The following is an 18102-nucleotide window of genomic DNA, read 5'->3' as shown; positions in this document are numbered from 1 at the left end:
TGAGGGCGGGGACGGGAGAAGGCAGCGCGGGGACAGCAGCGCAGGCAACCTGGGTGGACATGTGTCCCTCGGGGTCAGGCGTCCCTGAGGAGGGCGGATGGGAAGGCCGCTGACGTGGTCACGGAGGGACATGCGGCATCTGTCTCCGCCGCTCTCGTCCGGATCCGCAGCTACTTTCTCACGCAACCTTCTCGCAGGGCTGGGCTGGGCTCGGGAAACCGGAGGGTTAAGATCTGCACGTGCCCGGCCGGGGCGGCTCAGGGGTCGCAGTTGATTCCCCATCAGGGCATGTGCATGCCAGGTGTCGGGCTCGATCCCAGGGTGGGGGGAATGCAGAAAGAGGGGGAAGAAGGCCCTCTGCTGCCTCCTCCCTCTGCTCCTGCGGATTCAGCGGCTGGGACGCGGCTCCTGCAAACATGAGCCCGTGGCCTCTGCGCCCCGAATGCCGAGGGGGGTGGGGTGGGCGCAGGCCCGTCCCCTTTCATTTCCAGGCGGGTCCGTGTCTTACGAGGGCGGGTGAGGAGCGAGGCAGTCCTCTGCCCAAAGCTGCTCTGGGCTACTTCCCAGAAAGTGTTTGACAGGCGGCTTCCCTGCTACTCCTCCTCTTCAGGCAAAGGGGCGAGGCTGGGGGCGAGGCTGGGGGCGAGGCTGGGGTGATCTGTGAAAGGAGGGATGGTCTCTGGGCCTCGCTGTCCCCGCACCCCCTCATCCCCTCGACCTCTTCCCCGCTGACCACCCGCAGCCACAAGGCGCACAGGGCACACACCCACTCAGACCCACCACCCTCCATGCACCGCCCGCCCCGCCCCCCCTTCCCATCACACTCCCCCTCCCCCCACGCGCCCCCATCCCCCATGCTCTGGCCAGAGGACCGCGGGCAGGGTCTGCAGTCCAGAAAGGCGCTGATTCGTTTATTGGGGCTGGAGGGGTACAGAGTGTGGGGGGCGAATCACATGGCAGTGGGGGGTGGGGGGTGGGGTTGTGCTGGGCGCTGATTGGTCAGAGGTGGGGAATAAATCATTTCTTCTGGTCTTGAGGGCAACTCCAAGCTCCCCGGCCGGAACCAGGTCCAGAACCAGATCCAGGACCGGTGTGGGGGACCGGTGGCCAAGGGCGTGTCCTGCCCCGCAGGCTCCGGAGCTGAAACAGTTCAGATAAGATGTTATCTCAGCTGGGGTCGGCCTTGTGACCTTAGTCCCGGCCCGCAGGCTGGTCGGGGTCAGGGTGAGACTGAGGTCAGGTCAGGTTTGGGGCGGGGGAGGGGGGGATGGTCTTAGCCCTGCGGTTACATCCGTCCTGCTCAGAGGGGCGGCCCTGCCTGGGGGTTCCTTGGCGTGTAGTTTGCAAAGGGGGGACCGTCACGCTGTCCCACGTGTCCAGCCAGACGCATGGCCGAGGGGCTGCGCCTGTTCGGTGTGTGAATCCGCCTCCTGTGCGGCCTCGGGTGTGAGCGGAGCCGCCCAGCGGCCAGGCGCCCGGGGCTGCCAGTGCTCGGGCCTCCGCAGCCGCCCGGGAGTCAGTAACGGAGACTCTCCCGGTGGATCGGTGCGTGCCGGTGCACAGAGGCCCTGCTCCTGAGCAGGCGGCCTGGCCTCGGGGGCACCCGATCCCCGCCGGCACCCACCCTCCCCGATGGGGGCTGCAGGGCTCCGGAATCATCAACGAGGCCGAGGGGGCGGGGGGGGGGGTGTGAAGGGGAGAAGCCGCCCATCCACGAGGGCTGTGGGGAGCGGGTTTCCTGATGGAAGGGGTGCCTCTTCTTCCACCGCAAATCCTCCCGGCAGGTGGCTTCAGGGCCCGGGGGGGGGGGGGGGGGGAAAGCCGTCCCCCCCTGCAGCTCCTGTCCCCTTGACAGCGCCCAGCGGGGCCATCCAGGGGAGCGGCCCACGCATGAGCCCCTTCCTCTCGGTCTGTCCCGTCTCTTCCACCCGATGGCCAGCTTTTGGAAGTGCAATGCCACACCCACTCTGTATCCCGAGTGTGGAAAGGACACGTTCTCAAAGTTTGATTCCTCGGTACCCACCCCGCCCCCAACACACACACACACACACACACACACACACACCAGGAGTGCTACCTCCCTAGTGACGCCCCCACCTCCGCATTTCTCCCTAAACACAGGCTCCGCCAACCTCGGCCTAGTCGTGGGCATATCTGAGGCCGGGAGGGGGACCTGGGACTGGGCGGGTGTCTGAGGCATCTTAGATGGAGGGTCAGGGACGATGTTCCCGCCTCTCTGTGCACCGGGGCCCGGCGGCCCGCCCCCTGCCGGCGTCTGTGAGGCACTTTGTCTAAAGGAAACAGCAGTCTTTTAGGTGCATGTTCCCGGGAATGCAGGTGGAGGTCGGGCTGTTGTAAGAGCGTGGACGTGTTTACCAGTAGAGAGTGCAGCCCTAGCTGGTGTGGCCCAGTGGATAGAGCATCGGTCTGCGGACTGAAGGGTCCGGGGTTCGATTCCGGCCAAGGGCACATGCCTGGGCTGCGGGCTTGATCCCCAGTAGGGGGCGTGCTGGGCGTGCAGGAGCCAGTCAATCAAAGATTCTCTCTCATCACTGATATTTCTGTCTCTCCCTCTCCTTCCTCTCTGAAATAAAATATATATTTTTTAAAAAGAGTGCACACAGTCCAGTGTTCTCAGAGAAACAGGGACATTTCTGCTTCGCCGCCTGCATTCTCCCCACTTCCCGCCAGAGGGCGCTCGGCCACCCGCCAGACTCCCCTGGAGCTGTTCGACCACCCGGCGCCCTCCCTCCCGCAGCCTCCCGGGGCAGGGGTCGGGGTGGGGGGTCCCGAGAATCACTGGAAAGGGAAGGGCCAGATAAACGGTGTCGGAGAGACTGCTGCCGTTATGGGGAAACCCACTCATTTGAACCCGTGAGGATACCCGTAAGGTCTCTGCGGTCACATTCCCGACAGGGTCCCCGCGCCCCTGCCCGCAACACTCCTTCTCGTCGCCGGAGCCTTTCTTTTCTGTCCTCCGCACGTTAGGGATGTTCGGCGCTTTGTCACATCGGAAGGAGAAAAGGTGAACGTTCTTGCACTTGGCATTGCTCCCGTGCGCGGGCCAGGAGCCGGGCCTGGCGCAGGTGGATGGAGCAGGTGCGCGGCGCACCGCGCAAGCTCCCGCCGCCTCCCGCACGCGCGTTTGCTGCAGCCGCCGCCCGCCCCCTAGTGTCTCCGAACCGCTTGGCGGGTGGGCACCCAGCGGGCGGGCCAGGAGAGCAAGTGGGCTGGACAGTCATCCACAGTAAGTCCGCCTTTAAGGGGTGGGGGTGGGGAGGGGGGTAGACTGGCCGCGTCCCCCCCTGAGCACTCGCACGTCCCTGGTAGTTACAGGCGCAGGCGTGGAACTCACTCGCGCCAGCAGAGGGCGCCTTTGTGTCTGATGAGGACGCGCCATCACCAGGAGGCAGTTCTGCATATATGCTCCTCACCCACGCGCCCCCCACCTCCCCCCCCAGGTCCTCAGGCCCCACAGCTTGGAGAGATGCAGGGGTGGGGAATCAAGCTAGACGGCATCCTGCCCTGCTCAGAAAGTCCTGGGGAAGGGTGCGGGAGGGATGATCTAGAAGCAGTGGATTAAAGAGACACCAAATGCACAGTGGGTCTTGCTTGGATCCTGCCTTAGGAGAATGAGGACTGTAAAAGCCTTTTATGATGTGTGACCATGTGGACGGTTCGAACAGGTGTGGCCCGCGGCGGGGCTGGGAAGTTAGATTTCTCCGGGGTGCCAGTGGCTGGTTCCCGGAAGGCCCCCGCCCTTAGGAGATGCACGCTGGGGTGATGGGCGTGAAGGTCATGATGACTGCAAGTTAGTTTAAATGATTCGGGAGGAAAACATTAGGAAAAGGAACAATGGCAACGCCATGGGCATTGCTGAGGCCGGGTGGTGGGTGTAAGGATGGATGGTCCTTGTGCTCTACTTTCCCGTGGGACTGACCGTCCATGGGGACAAGTTGGGATAAGGGACAGGGACCTGTCCTCCCCGGGGGGCAGACTCTCAAGGTCGCTGAGACGCCCTCACTGTCTCACAATCACTGTTTGCCTATTGCAGTGGTCGGCAAACTCATTAGTCAACAGAGCCAAATATCAACAGGACAACGATTGAAATTTCTTTTTAGAGCCAAATTTTTTAAACTTAAACTATATAGGTAGGTGCATTGTTATAGCTTAATTAGGGGACTCCTAAGCTGGCCTTTGCTAAAAAAGTCCTCAATCTGATGGAGGTACGTTCGCTGAGGTTGACCCCTTCCAACTCTCCCATCCACATGTCTATCTCCTTTCGTTCATCCTCTCTCTATGTCCAAACCATCTCAACATACCTTTCTCAATCCTCAACACTACATCTTCTTTCACTCCACAACGTTCCCTAAAATTAACTTAATAAATTTTAAAGTTTTAAGTCAACTTCGCACTGTGCATGCACGCCCGCACATGGTATTTTGTGGAAGAGCCACACTCAAGGGGCCAAAGAGCCACATGTGGCTCGCGAGCCGCGGTTTGCTGACCACTGGCCTATTGTAAGGACAGAGGCGTCTATGGCTGGACAGTGCCTCGCCCATGGCGAACCCTACCATATTTATCAATGGACGAATCTCTCTCTTTCTCTCTCTCTCTCTCTCTCTCTCTCTCTCTCTCTCTCTCTCTCTCTCGTTGCCTTTCTCTGAATCTGTCCCTCTAGCTCTAACTAACCTTATGCCTTTATCTTTCCAAATGCTTTGGAACCGCAGAGTGAGGCGGTTCGGCAAAGATAAGGCCAATCAAAGAGACGATTGCTCCTGGTGGGTAGTTATCTGCGAGCTAAGGGGGTGGGCGCTACTGTTTGGCTACCAGAGGAAATCAGGGGTTCTCTTTGGCGCTCTGGGAGCCGCCAGGTTGTGTGCCGGTTGCTTTTCCTGGCGGCGTCAGGACTCACGGTAGCCCACCGGCCACTCTGACTTAGGGGGGACAGGCGGTGCTCTGCGAAATGCATCCCTCCGTCCCTCCGCTCGGGCACTCTCCGCTCACTCGGTCACTCAGGGCCGGGTCACCGGGACCCGAACAGGGGACAGAGGTGCAGCCAGAAAGTGGGAGCACAGTGGATGCTGATAGGCAGGCATTGCCATGGCCGGTGAGGACGGAGGCAGAAGCCATGTCATTCCGCACCGTGTTCCTCAGGCGCCAGTCGTCGTCAAAAACCGTGATTCCTGCCACGTCTGAGGATTACCAGCATTGCTTGTTTGAGATCCTCCCTTAAGTCTAGTCACTTAGAACAACGTAAACGCCTGCTTTGGCTCAACATTGCTAACCATAAAGTTATGCTTTTGATACATTACTTTTTTCTGACATGTTAAAATAAATCACAGCCACGTGATCACCGAATGTATCTTGAACATACGTGTCGTCGGGGACACAGGTACCACGCGAACTAGGAATCCTTTCACGACAGGGTTTGGGGGCAGATGGATTGAGGGGAAGGTCCCGGCTTCTGTGTGTGTGTGCATCTGAGTGCATACACATTCCACCTGACCGTTACGTAGCCCCATCCTCCTCCCTTTAGGAGTGAATCGGTGATCTGCTCCATATAATCCATTTCCCAGAAACCGAGAGACGAGTGGACTCAGTGGCTGTTTGGGGGATTAGAACATGAGCTGGTTTCCTGATGACTCAGAGATCACATAGTTATGAAGTCCTGACGCAAGAAGAATTCATCTCTAGACGCAAATATCACGTATGCCCCCAAAATGCAGAGGGCTGAAAGTGCCGCGAAGGGACTGACAGCTTCACAGGCAGGGGTAGGCTCAGCTGGCTCCCTCCCAGGACTCAGAGTTCAGTCTTACAGTCAGCGGTACCCCAGGCTGCCTCCGCACTTCCCTTAGAGCAGATCGCCCTCATTTTCCTGATGAGCTACTTCGTGCTGCAGGGCTTGGGGCATGCAGGTTAGGAGGCGTCTTACGTGTATTCAGATGGCCTCTGCCTTTCCTTTGTCAAATATCCATCACAACCGACTACCTCCAGGCACTGAGCCAGCGCAGAAAGAGGGGGCGAGCCACGAAGAGCAAAACACACAGGGTTCCTGCCCCGGGGAGCGTACAGGACGCTGTGGGAGAGACGCTTAGCCATCCCCCACATAAAATGGCGCGCAGGAGGTGGTGTTTGAGCTGAGATGGGGGGGGGGGGCCTTTCAGGCAAAGGAAACATCCAGTGCAAAGACCCCCTGCAGGGGCGGGGCAGGGGTGGGGCAGGGGAGCGTCATGCCTCCGGGCAGTTGAGTGGGAGAGGCTGGAGCTTGGGATGGGTGGGGCTCCACTGTGTTGGTCCTGCCTTGCTGGGCCCACAGATGCCACAAGGAGTTCGGTCTCTGATGTAAATGATGGGGAACCATTGGAGGGTGGGACTCCTCAACAAAGCTGAGGCTCTGTCAGCGGTGAAGGAGCGGTCAGTGGTGTGGGAACACCAGCCACGGCGCCGACAGAAACACCCCGAACGTCGCCTCTTCAAAACCGCTGGTTCCCGCTCCCACCAGCGGGGCGGTCACTGTGTCTCATCTCCGTGAATGGCCTGGCCATTCATCCAGGAGCTCAAGCCAGAACTCTAGGTGCCCTCCATGGTACCCCCCTCGCGTTTTCATCCCCGAGTCCCCGTAGCTCATCCACGGCCAAGTCCTGTCCACTCCGCCGCTCAACTGTCTCTGAAGTCATTCATTTCTCCCTGGCCCCCGTCAAATCCGCCTCTTGCTGAGCGATTGCAATGGTTTCCTAAACTCGCGCCTACGCTCGCGGGCCTCCGTACGATCTGTCCTCCGGACAGTGGCCATTCCCAGATACAGATCTGATGCCAGCCCTTCGCCCAAAGTCCAGGGACCTGGTACATTGATCAGCCCGTGCCAGTCCTCGCAGATTCACTCCACGTGCCCTTGACTGATTGTGGGCAGAGACCCAGAGACTCATTTCTGGTCCCTGCTTCTAGAGAAGGTCCTCTTGCTCTTCTTCGAGAGACCGTGGGGAGAAAAAGATCTTGTGTTGTTGGACGCCGCCTCATCTGGGCGTGCCTAGAAGGGCAGCAGCCATCTTGCTACCTGCCCGGAAATGCCATTCCCGGGAATGCAAGGAAAGCAGTGCCCGGAGCTGGGGGTGCCACACCATGTAAGCCAGTGTATGTTAGGTTTCCTGGTGTGCGCAGGCCTAGGGATGCTAACTGATGTGTGTCTGAGGCATCAGGGCCAAGTGGGCCGTCGGATACACTCCACTGAGGCCCACTGGCAAGGTCTGAGCGGGAGAAATATATGTGAGCCCTGGGTGTAGCTTGGGGGAGGGATGAGATTGCCAAGAAGAGAGTAGAGAGTGAGATTGGAGAAAAAACGTGGGAGAGGTGCCCAGGGAGACCACCTGCAGCCAGAAAGTGCGTCCTGCTTGCCTGTTTATGCTGACGGAGACACTAAGGGCATGACAGCATTCCGAGTGTATTCACACTGGACAAAGGGAAGCAGTTAGGAGTGTTTTCAACGGGTGGGGGGCGGGGGGGGGGGGGAGTTGGACTTCAGGACCTACCCTGGGGATTAACATTAGGAGACTCTGGCCGCCTGCCATTCAACCAGAGGCCCTTTTACCAGCATTTCAAAGGCGACCACAGTTGAACAATAACCCAGTTAGAGAATATTTCTCCTCTTTTGAGTGAGGCGGAGACGGGGTGAGCATCCCATGAGTGAGCAAAGGCTCCGAGGTGTGAAAGCTAATGGCAGCAGTCACAGAACTGGTCTGGGGACCGGCGGGGGAAATGAGATGGGAAGGAGCTGAGTGCAGACTGTATTCAGTCAGCAATGACTTCTGATTCAACGGAAAGCTTTTGAGCAGCGCTAGGGTTGGTCAAGGTGTTCCAGACCAAAGGGAAGGCTTGGGAAGTGAAAATAAAAATGAAGGATCAGAGGACCAGAAGCTACAGGGCTTCGGGAGAGATTCTCAAACTTCAGCACCAGAATCACAGAGGAACTTGTGACAAATGTAAATTCCTGCTACTCGTCCCCCCATATTTTCAGTCGCATATGTTAGTCACCTAATGGTCAGTGCCAACAGGAATCCCCGATTTGGGAGGTGGTGGTGATGAAGGAAACAGTTCAATTATGATAGAGAGCAGGGCGGTGAGGCGGCCCTGGGAGGGAGGCAGCCCCAGGGGGTCTGTGCACGCTGGAATGTGGACCATGCCCTCGCCCAGAGGGGAGCTGACTTATATACATAGAAATCCCCGCCCCTGGTCCCTGATTGGCCTCCCCTTATGCAAATGAAGACTCCAAATCCTTGCAATATGATTGGTCCAAAAACTACTGTCCTGATTGGTCAGAATGAGTCACTTGGATTAATTAGTGGAGCTGTGCAGTGGATTCAACAGGGAAAGTATCTGTCTTATTGGTTGAAATAGGATTCCAGGCATTCCTTTAAAAGGCCTGGCTCGGATGCAGGAACACAGGGTTCCGCGCAGGCGTCTCCCAGGGGTGCCGTTTGCGGAGGGTCCCGTTGGGGAATGGCTGCTCTGCTCTGCTTTTCCTTTGAGCCCAGCGAGGCAGCAGGAGCCATTTAGGGGGTACCTCCTTTCTCGGGATCCACACATACATTTTCCAAAGCCCCTCGCAGGCTACCCTCAAGGGGCGTTTGGTTGGCATCGTCAGTACCCATTAGCTTCCTCCTCTCTGGCATGGAAAGCGGCGTCCCTCTCTATTACATAAGGCTCCTTCCAGGTCCCTCCCCCGCCGCAGACCCCCGCTTCCCGGCCCACGCGGCGGTCAGGGCTGGCCGGCCCCCAGGGGCAGGTGAGCGTCCATGGCCGCCCCCGCCCTGGTCCCCCGGGAAAGCCGCAGCCGGCCTTTCTGAATGGCCGCCGAGGTTACGCATAAACAGGTGGGCGGGTCTCTATGGTGACTGGCTGACGCCGGGCCCAATTGTGTACCAGCGCCCCTCCATCTCCCCGGCCGACACTTCCGGGATGTGACCAGTCAGTCCTTCAAGGTGCCAGGAGGTGCCAGGCGGAGCGAGTAGACGGAGTGGAGTCCCCCTCGACCCGCCCCGCCCCACGCTCCCGGAAGAACGTGCTTGACAGACAGGTCTGGGAGCCAGTGGGCGCTCGGCGGCTGGGCGGAAGCTTCGGGGGCGCGGTGACTAGGGCGGGGCGGGCGGAGCGGGCAGGGGCGGCTGGCGCCGCGACCAGGGATGCTGTCGGGACGCGAGGGCGCAGCGGCGGGAGCCCTGCTCTGAGGCCGTGAGGTGAGGCGCCGCCAGGCCGACCGGCGGCCATGAGGGGGCTGTGCGTTGTCCTTCACCCGCTGCCAGCGTCCTCGGCCGGCGGTCTGCCCGCTGGGCTGGGAGCCCCGGGCTCCCCAGCGATGGGGCGGGGCTGGGACCTGCCCCTGTTGGCCGGCACCTGCTGCCAGGGCGCTGGGTCTGTCCGGGAGCGGGGAGCGGGCAGGGGCAGCGGGCAGCGGGCAGCGGGGAGAAGGTAGCGACCGGCTTAGCTGCCCCATCCAGGTCCCGCCCTGCCCGGCCCGTTCCCATGGCCGCGGCCCTCGGCCCTCAGCCCTCCCTGGGGTGGGGGGCGGGGGAGTGGGGTCGGGCGGGGCGGGCGCGCCCAGCCTCCGAGACCCTCAGCCTGGCACGGGCTCGCGGCCGGCGCCCCGAGAGGTAGCCGTGAGGCCGGCCCGCGTCGCATCAGCCGAGACAGGTTTGTCCGGATTCCCCGCGCCAGGCGGAGGTTTCCGCCCTGTGCCCGTGCCCATCTCGCCTGCCCCCAGCGAGCCGCCCGACCAGGCTGCCCCGTCTCCTCCCGGGGCCCTGCCCCGCGCCCCTAACGTGGAACGTGAGGCTGCTGGCGGCGATGTGCCAACGGGAGCCCGTGCGGGACCCTGGCGCACGAGGACGCGGGACCCACCGCCCTGTCCGCTTCCCTGGGACGGGCCGAGACCCCCTCCTTAGCCCGATGGAAAGACATGCAGGCGGTGCCCTAACCGCCAGGGCGGACCTTATGTCCCATCTGTCACCCCTGCTGGAGAGGGTGTAGTCGGGGGAGACAGCCCCCAGAACTGGTGTCTCGTTCCCGAAAGGGGCTACAGCTTCTCCAGGGGCTGTTGCTGCTGGAGGCACGGGCAGGGGGCAGTGGGCAGTGGGCAGTGGGCCTTCCGAGGAGGGAGGATTCTTCCAGGCAGAGGCACTGGGGCTACACTCGGAGGGGACCTTGCGGGGTGACCCACCCCGTGAATTCCCAGGGCTGTGATCAGTGTCCCAGAGGGACGGTCCCTCTTCCGTCAGGTCTGTCCTAGACGACGGTGGGGTGCTGGTGCCCCCACATTTTTTTTTTTTTTTATCTCCCAACGATTTTCATCTTAGTCATCTTTAAAGGCAGGTTTGCAGTTCTTGGCAATAAGTTGGTATTTACTGGCCACAAGTCAACAGGTTGGTGGAACAGCCAGCACCCTCATTCCTATGACTTAATTACCGGGTGGCACGGTGTCGTGGAAAGCAGACCTCATTAACTGGCACCTCTGTGGGTGTCACAGGCGTGCAGAGAACACACTTTTGCTGAATAGGGACATCTGGGACCTGGGTCTCTCTGATCTGCTTCTCAGGAGTTTAGTAAGACGCTGCTCAGTCTAATGCTGACCCTCTCCACCTGCGGCCGTCTGCTCCGGCAACAGTTGAGAGCAGGGGCTGGGTCTCCCTGGGCCCCGCCCCAGCGGAAGGTGCCGGCTGAGCTCGGCTTGCTGGTCTCCTAGGCCTCTCCCTTTGTTTTCAGTCAGCGACCCCTGCCTGTGGCCGTACAGCTTCGGGGAAGCTTTTGCACCCCTCTGCACCTGCACCCTTGGACGCTGGGCCTGCCGTCTCCGTACTTGAAGCAGCTGGCAAAGGTCGTTTCTCGGGAAGGGTGCTGACAAGACCCCGGTCGCCCTCTCTGCCCCACACGCTCGCCCTCCTGTTTTTTCTTATTTCTTTGGCTGCTACTTTCGCTAGAGAGAATCATTTTGTGCTTAAGACAACTCATTGGGGACACGCTTAAATTGGCCCCTTTGGGCCTTTAATGTCCCACACCCCCGAGCCCAGTGCCAGACTCGGAGTCGCGCGGGTACAGTGCATTCTGAAGCTGGCCTTCCCAGTCAGATGCCCGCGAGCACCCTAGCAGCGACGGTCACAGCCCGGAGCTTCTGCGTTTCCCCTGGGTTTTTGTGACTGTGTTATATAATGTGTGTGTGTATTTCTATGGAGAGTGGCACACTGAGTTCTCATTTCAGAAGTCTTAACTTTGGGTGTTGGCCATTTCCCCTCTCATTGGCAGGTAACGCGACTTTGGGGACGGGCGTTGGATGACGCAGGCGCTGCACCTCTCTGTGGAGCGCACGTTATGAACCCTTTCTGGAGCATGTCTGCAAACTCTGGACGCAAAGTAGGTACAGCTGGTACATGTGGCGAGGACACCGTTTGCGTAAGAACAGGGGCCAAAAGAATTCATACTCGGGTTGCCCTGTAATCTTAGCAAGATCATCTGGTTTTTCTAGTTCAGGCTTTACTTTTGAGAACCAATTATTTTGTGGATTAAAGTTAGTTTCTGAGACGGAGGTCGCGTCTCCAATAGAAATGACTCGGGTAGCACTGAGTAGGACTGTGTGGGTAGGCGTTGCTGACATGTGATGACTGTCACACATCCCTGCAGTTGCCTATCTCCCTGAACCTCGAGATGCCGTGGGTAGGAAAGCCTTGGGAAAGGCTAGCCCAGTGTGGTCAAGTCCGGCTCGAGGCCACTGGTTTAATTTTTCTAAATAAAATGTCTGTTTTTAGTGGCAAAAAATAATACATTTTAGGAAAGCCGAATGTACGCAAAGACAGAACACATATAATGCATAATCCCACCGCTCTGCGGGCACCGCTGCACGTCTTTTTTCTAGGCACGTGACATACTTTTAAGGCAGTAATTAAACGGCCAGACGGTAGTTTCTCTTGACTCCCCTAGGCCTCTCTCTCTACTGTGGACGATGGTTTATGCGGGGGAGAGTCCAACTGTGGCAACGTGTGCATTAGGGACAGGATCACAGTCGGACCCAGGGCAAGTGAGAGAACAGCTTCCTTCCTTGTTTCTAGCCCGAGCGCTAATGTCAGGCAGCGGCTCACTTCACTCATCGCTGGTTTCTGAGCTGCTGAGCGCCTGACCTGCAGCATCGAGCTGCTCAGGGGCGGGGCTGGTCGTGCAGAGTTGTCTAACTGTTTAGTAACCCCTGGCCCTCTTTTGGGGGCCCCCAGGAAAAATCATTTCTTTGTTTCACTTAAATCTCGTGAATATTGGCTTCCTGGTCTCTATAGGACGCAGCCAACAGGAGTTTCCTAATGTGTTGGTCTTGCTTCAGCTCTGTTCTGCTCTGGCTAAGGGCCCTGCACAAAGGCCTTTCGAGTCATCTCGGCCCTGGTGCCAGGATGTCCTTGCAAAAGAGCAGTTCCAGCTTTTAGGTCAGCGACTGAGTCCAGCACACACACTCCTGTGGTTTAAGAATCAACCTAACAGATGCTCTCCCCACTTCGTCCTGAATAGCGATCTGACGGTGAGGAGAAGACAGTGACGGGGGACGGGAAGACCAGCCCTCCACGCACAGCTCCAAAGAAACAGCTGCCTTCTATTCCCAAGAACGCTTTGCCCATCACGAAGCCCACGTCTCCTGCCCCCGCAGCACAGTCAACCAATGGCACGCACGCTTCCTACGGCCCCTTCTACCTGGAGTACTCCCTCCTTGCAGAATTGTAAGTTCTTATAGCCGTTTGGTTACGTTTTGAAGGTAAAGAGTGAAATGTACTCTGATGGACTGGGCTCACTCAGTAGCCATTTAATCTGAGCTCACACTCACACCTCTGCAGTGTCAGCCTTGATATTTACAGAGAGGGAGGCTATGGCAGGCAGTATAGGCTTTCTAACCAAGGCCTAAGGACTGTCATATGTTTGCGCAAATGTAATGGCTCATTCAGATCTTGGGTAAATAGGATTTGAAGGCAAATGTGTGCTTTGATTTCCACGCCTGTTTGGAGAGCACGAAGGGGGACAAAGGAAGCTTTAGTAAGTACGGATAGCAGGTCAGGGACTTAATTTTGTCTTCCTTCCCAGGAAGTGAGGCATTCACCTCCTGAGAGGTCATGGAGGATGGGACAGTGGGAGGGTGGCCATCCAGCCCTCCCCGGGGCAGGCTCCGCTGGAGGCTTTGTGCTGTGTTCTGGGGGTCACCTTGTGAGAGGCCCCCGACCCCTGAGAAGGCGGTCCCAGCAGGCGGAGGTGGGAAGCCAGGCCCTGGGAGGCAGCAATGAAGGAACTGGAACTGTCAGTCCAGAGAAGGCCTGTCACTAGAAAGGGATCTGACTTCTCCTGTGACCTCCCAAAGCTGAAGGAGGCGACACAGGGACGTCATAAAGGTGTGGGCTCTGACTGGTCACAGAAACCAAGGCTGGACTGCGGTTGCACGTGCGCGGGTGCGAGGAGGTGATGGTGCAGCGCCTGGATACCTCGGGGCTGCCAGTGACTGAGCAGGTGGCACTTGATTAAATAATCTGTCCCAGGGGCGAAAGTGTGGACAATTCTTAGTTTCAATTATTTAGCAATTCCTTTGCACACAGCACTTGATACTGAGCCGCCTGTGTCCTAGCCTTGTGTCGCAGGCGTGCGCTGGGTGCCGATAGATAACTAGGTTGAACAAGTGCCGTCGTAAAGCAGAGCCCCGAGTCTCTAAGCCCAGTGTGTACGACACCGAGTTATAAATCGGTGGCACACCTGGAAAAGAGACAATAAAATCCCTTTGTACATGCAGTTATTTTAAAGGCACCCCTGAGCCCTCCGTCCCAGCGCCAGCGTTGTAAGGGCAGAGGGGCTGAGCCGCTGTCCGAGGGCCGAGTGATGTGGGGGCAGGGGCCCCGCAGGCTGTGGAAGGGGCCTTGTGCGGGAGGCTGGCAGTGCCTGGACAGGCTTCCATTGTGGCACCGAGCCCTCCGTCTGCGCAGCACACACAGCGGCCCTCTGGCAGACTGCTGCGGCAGCTGCATGTCAGCCACGCTGCTGTGGGCGCGCTCAGTGGTGGTGACTTAAAAGGAGTGACTGCCTTCAAGTTAGACAAACAGGTAATAAAACTGTCAGCCAAGGTCCACTTGCTACTTCACACGTACAGCTCACAGCCGGACTTGTTTGGGCTCATAGCTCATTTTGGGGCTCATGGCTCCGTGGCAAGGAACAGCCTGGCATGGCTGGGGTGGGACGAGGTCCCAAAGAGCCCGAGCAGCCCGTGTCCGCCCTGTCTGGGCACCCACCGCGTCCCACCCCGGTCCCAGAGGGTGTGCCTGCGCCGCGGGTCAGCTGAGAGCAGAAGCACACCGCGGACAAACTACACACGGCCCTCTGCCCAGGGACGGGGTCACACCGAGGGCATCACCCCCGTGAGGGCACTGGCATGGGACCTTATTCTTCCTGTCCTCGTGCTGGGTCAGTGGCTTTGGGGTGTGTGGGGAGCTCTGCTGAGCAGCCACAGAAGCAGCACCTTGACCGGTCCTCTCGTCTACCTCCAGCTCAGTTTCTGGGATGATGTTCGGGGGAGGTGGGTTTCTGGGAGGAAAACTTGATTCTTAGTGTGTCCCTGTGTTTGGCTTGAATTTCTTTATCTGGGCTCTTGGTGGAAGCCAATCGAGGGCAGCCGCCCGGGCCAGGTGCGGGGCTGGGATGACTGGGCCTGGCGGGTTAGGGCCTCAGCTGCCCCTGGAGGGACTGTTTCTCCCAGAACAGGACCGTGGGTGGCTGGTGGGTCACTGACCTCCGTCCGGCCCTGCTCTGCTCTGTTGTAGCACCCTGCTGGTGAAGCAGAAGCTGCCGGGAGTCTACGTGCAGCCGTCTTACCGCTCAGCGCTAGGTAAGCACGTTCTCTACCGCGGCAGCACGTTTGGTCCTCTGACGCTCGGCCTTAACCGCGCCTGCTTCTCCCGCAGTGTGGTTTGGAGTGATCTTCATTCGGCATGGACTGTACCAAGACGGAGTATTTAAGTTCACAGTGTACATCCCTGATAACTACCCGGACGGCGACTGTCCAGTAAGTGGGAGCTACAGCCTGGCTCCGTGCACTGGCCAATGAGGAGGCCCACAGGGCGCTGAAGGTGTCTGGGTTCCTTTCCTGACCAGCCACTTTGATGATGGTTCCTAAGGTGTCTGTCTGCTCCTCGGGCTCTGGGGGGCGGGCCTGTGCCTCGCTGTGTCCTCTGCCACGTCAGCCTCCACCTGGAGCTGCGCCTGTGCTCTCGCAGCCACGCCGAGGCTGACTGCACTCGGGGCCGCGGTGCTGGGTAGAGCACCCCTCCCAGCAAAACTTCATGGCGCAGGACAGCGGGGAGAGGAGTTAAGTGCAGCTCCTGGCACGACTGCCTTGTCCAGACACTCTTCCTACCACCGTCTGTGGGCCCGTTGCCTCCATGGCCCCCACTGAAAGCTACGTCTCCCCCCATATAGCGCTTGGTGTTTGATATCCCCGTCTTCCACCCGCTAGTGGACCCCTCCTCAGGTGAACTGGATGTGAAGAGAGCATTTGCCAAGTGGAGGTGAGTGACTACGTGTTTCCTTTAGTGACGGAGTCAGTAGGACGCCTCAGTCATGCGCCCGTCTCCCTTAGGCGGAACCACAACCACATCTGGCAGGTGCTGATGTACGCGAGGAGAGTGTTCTACAAGATCGACACGGCGAGCCCCCTGCACCCCGAGGCTGCGGTCCTGTAGGTCACTGCTTTATTTCAGCTACGTCTGAGAATGCAGCCACGGAGAGTGCGTGGGTAACTTTCTGACTTACACTTTTAACACAGGTATGAGAAAGATGTGCATCTGTTTAAAAGTAAAGTGGTTGACAGTGTGAAGCTGTGCACGGCCCGCCTGTTTGACCAGCCTAAAATAGAAGACCCCTATGCCATCAGGTAAGTGATTCCTACCTAGACAGACCGCACCCTGCAGCCCTGTGCTCCCTGGTCCAGGGGGACTTACACTAAAATGGGGAGTGAAAGGGAAGATATATCACCTGTTCGCCGACAACCCTGATTACTTGTAACAGATTTCAGACACCCCTTCGGCTCCTTAAACACAAGGCTTTCCATCGACAGGCACGTTGTGCCAGTGGTGAGCTGTTTAGTGACTGGGTGCCTGAGGACCCTGTCATGTGCTGTTTCTGAAACAGCCACAGCCGTCTACGTTCAGATGTGGAGAGGGCGGGAAGCTGCGTAGGGGAGAGTGACTAGAGTGGGGCAGTGGGTGCTGGAGCTCTGACACTTGACCTTGGGGCCGAGTGGGGAGAACAGACCTGAAGGATGGGTGGTTTATCGCTCCGCACACTGGTGCTGGGGACGCAGCGTAGCGCAGTGGGTAAAGGCTTGGGCTCTGCAGACGGAGTGGTTGGCTTTGTGACTGGAACAATTACTTGCTTTCCCGGTGCCTCAATAATAGTACCTCAGGGGTTGTTTCGAGGCTTAAATGAGCTAACCCAGGGAAAGTACTCTGTAAAGCATGGTTATCATGTGAGAAAATAATTTAGATAAGGCCTAAAACTTACACGTTGACAACTGATTAAAGACTTTTCTTTAAATCCTTATTAGGTTTTGTTATAGCAACTGGCTTAAGTATTAAAAAACAGACGTTCCGCAGATTTAGTAAGCCAAGCAGTTTTTAAATCCTTTTCTCTTCCTTAAGCTTTTCCCCATGGAACCCTGCTATACACGACGAAGCCAGAGAGAAGATGCTGACTCAGAAGGTGCGTAGCTGGCCGTCTGAGGTGGCCACTTGCTAACCCCTTTCCAAGCTCATTCTGCACAGACACCTGTGGGGAGACGGGTCTGCAGCGCTGGCATCTCATCAGTCGCTTTCTGGTGTCTGTTTTGATTGTGCCTAGAAGAAGCCTGAAGAACTGCACAATAAAAGTGTTCCCGTGGCCGGCCTGTCCTGGGTAAAGCCTGGCTCCGTCCAGCCCTTCAGTAAAGAAGAGAGAACGGGAACCACCTAGGAGCGGGACTGTGGTGACGGGTGCACCAGGCACTTTCCTGCGGACGCGGGCCGCGGCCAGGCTGACGGCGGCCAGGGCTGCTGCAAGTAAACTGTGCGAACGGGGACTGGCGTCAGTGGTGTCCGTACACGCTAGGTTCTTACAGCAAGTTCTGGAAGCCTCTCTCTAAGGAACGCGTTATTACTTCTGTCAGAAGTGTCTTTAGGGTGGTTATCTAGTTCAGTACTCCAGATTATTGGGGACCTTGAGGCTTAAGTATTTTTCTGAATATAATGCTAAAGGTAAGTGGCATTCATTTGGAACTACTAGAGTAGACAGAGTTTAGCACTACGTAATGATTTTCAAATCGGTGTCTCCGTTGTACATACGTTAGAAGCGGAGAGGAAAGGTGTAGAGAAGGCAGGTTCTTTAGCGTGCTAGCACTTTCAGCAGGAGACCGCCTGACCCCGTCTTCAGCCCACTGTCTTACTGATTTACGAATCACTACCAGGTGCACGTTAGGGGAGTGAGGAGGCCAGAACACTGGGTCATAGTTTTTGTTTTTTTTAAAGCAAATTACTTACTGTATTTTTATGGCAGGAGGGAGAAAAAGTGTTAGAACAGTTTCTAATGAAGTCAAATATTTAAGTGATGAATGACTAATGTGTTTTGTAGAGACAAAATAAACCAATAAATGATGGTTCTTTGTCATTTATGCAGGAAACTAAATACCCTTTTCTCAGTATAACTGAACAAAGATTAATTTATAAATGCTTTATTGAAAAATACACTTATTTTCATATAAAATTACAGTAGCAGTAAGTATCTGGAGGTTTTATAAATATTTTTGCAGAACACTATTCTAACTGAACAGTGTAATTAAAGTTCCATATTTCTTTCAGAGCAATATGAAGTTACCTAGTAACTTTGTTTATACTGATTCAATTTACAATTGAATTTTCTCCCTAATATTATTCAGTCAACTTAAAAACTGCTGGAACAATACTGATTAATAAAGCTATATATAGATACTTCAATAGCTGTTAAATAACCTTTTCTAATTTGTATGACTGGTACTATGTACTCTAGGTTTTAAACTCTTTTTTTAAACTGCCAGGAACA

The 18102-nt window shown here is 57.1% G+C and overlaps 2 protein-coding genes across 6 annotated transcripts in view; one reads left to right on the top strand and one right to left on the bottom strand.

Annotated features, from left to right (window-relative positions):
* Positions 1-878: 878 nt before the first annotated feature.
* The window catches only part of RBL2 (RB transcriptional corepressor like 2), a 53224-nt gene continuing 36000 nt past the window's right edge, over positions 879-18102 (bottom strand). Inside the window, exon 23 of the mRNA XM_081108553.1 lies at positions 879-1140. The gene's annotated coding sequence lies outside the window, so the exon portion shown is untranslated. The remainder of the gene's footprint in view (positions 1141-18102) is intronic.
* On the top strand, positions 2891-17680 carry AKTIP (AKT interacting protein). Of its 5 annotated transcripts, none has more exons than XM_081108562.1 (11): positions 9133-9233; positions 10756-10867; positions 11293-11400; positions 12538-12743; positions 14817-14881; positions 14958-15058; positions 15472-15560; positions 15632-15730; positions 15818-15925; positions 16692-16752; positions 16894-17680. In XM_081108562.1, the coding sequence occupies exons 3-11, from the start codon at positions 11359-11361 to the stop codon at positions 16999-17001; spliced, it is 879 nt and encodes a 292-aa protein (XP_080964688.1). In that variant the 5' UTR covers positions 9133-9233; positions 10756-10867; positions 11293-11358; the 3' UTR covers positions 17002-17680. The 5 variants fall into 5 exon arrangements, with proteins under 5 accessions (XP_080964689.1, XP_080964687.1, XP_080964685.1 ...); XM_081108560.1 differs by having other exon boundaries at positions 9161-9233; positions 16891-17680; XM_081108563.1 differs by lacking the exons at positions 9133-9233; positions 10756-10867 and adding an exon at positions 2891-3025 and having other exon boundaries at positions 16891-17680.

Source organism: Myotis nattereri, assembly GCF_964212035.1.
Source record: "Myotis nattereri genome assembly, chromosome: 15".
In the NCBI taxonomy this organism is placed as follows: domain Eukaryota; kingdom Metazoa; phylum Chordata; class Mammalia; order Chiroptera; family Vespertilionidae; genus Myotis; species Myotis nattereri.
Note: the sequence above shows the minus strand (reverse complement) of the source record. Positions and strands in the feature narration are given on the sequence as shown.

What these genes read in the sequence shown, in the direction of transcription:
- AKTIP (XM_081108563.1), top strand. Translation starts at nt 11,359, where the DNA reads ATGAACCCTTTCTGGAGCATGTCTGCAAACTCTGGACGCAAA. An exon ending in TACTCCCTCCTTGCAGAATT is followed by an intron (nt 12,744 to 14,816) that starts GTAAGTTCTTAT and finishes GCTCTGTTGTAG; the next exon opens with CACCCTGCTGGTGAAGCAGA. An exon ending in AGAGCATTTGCCAAGTGGAG is followed by an intron (nt 15,561 to 15,631) that starts GTGAGTGACTAC and finishes CGTCTCCCTTAG; the next exon opens with GCGGAACCACAACCACATCT.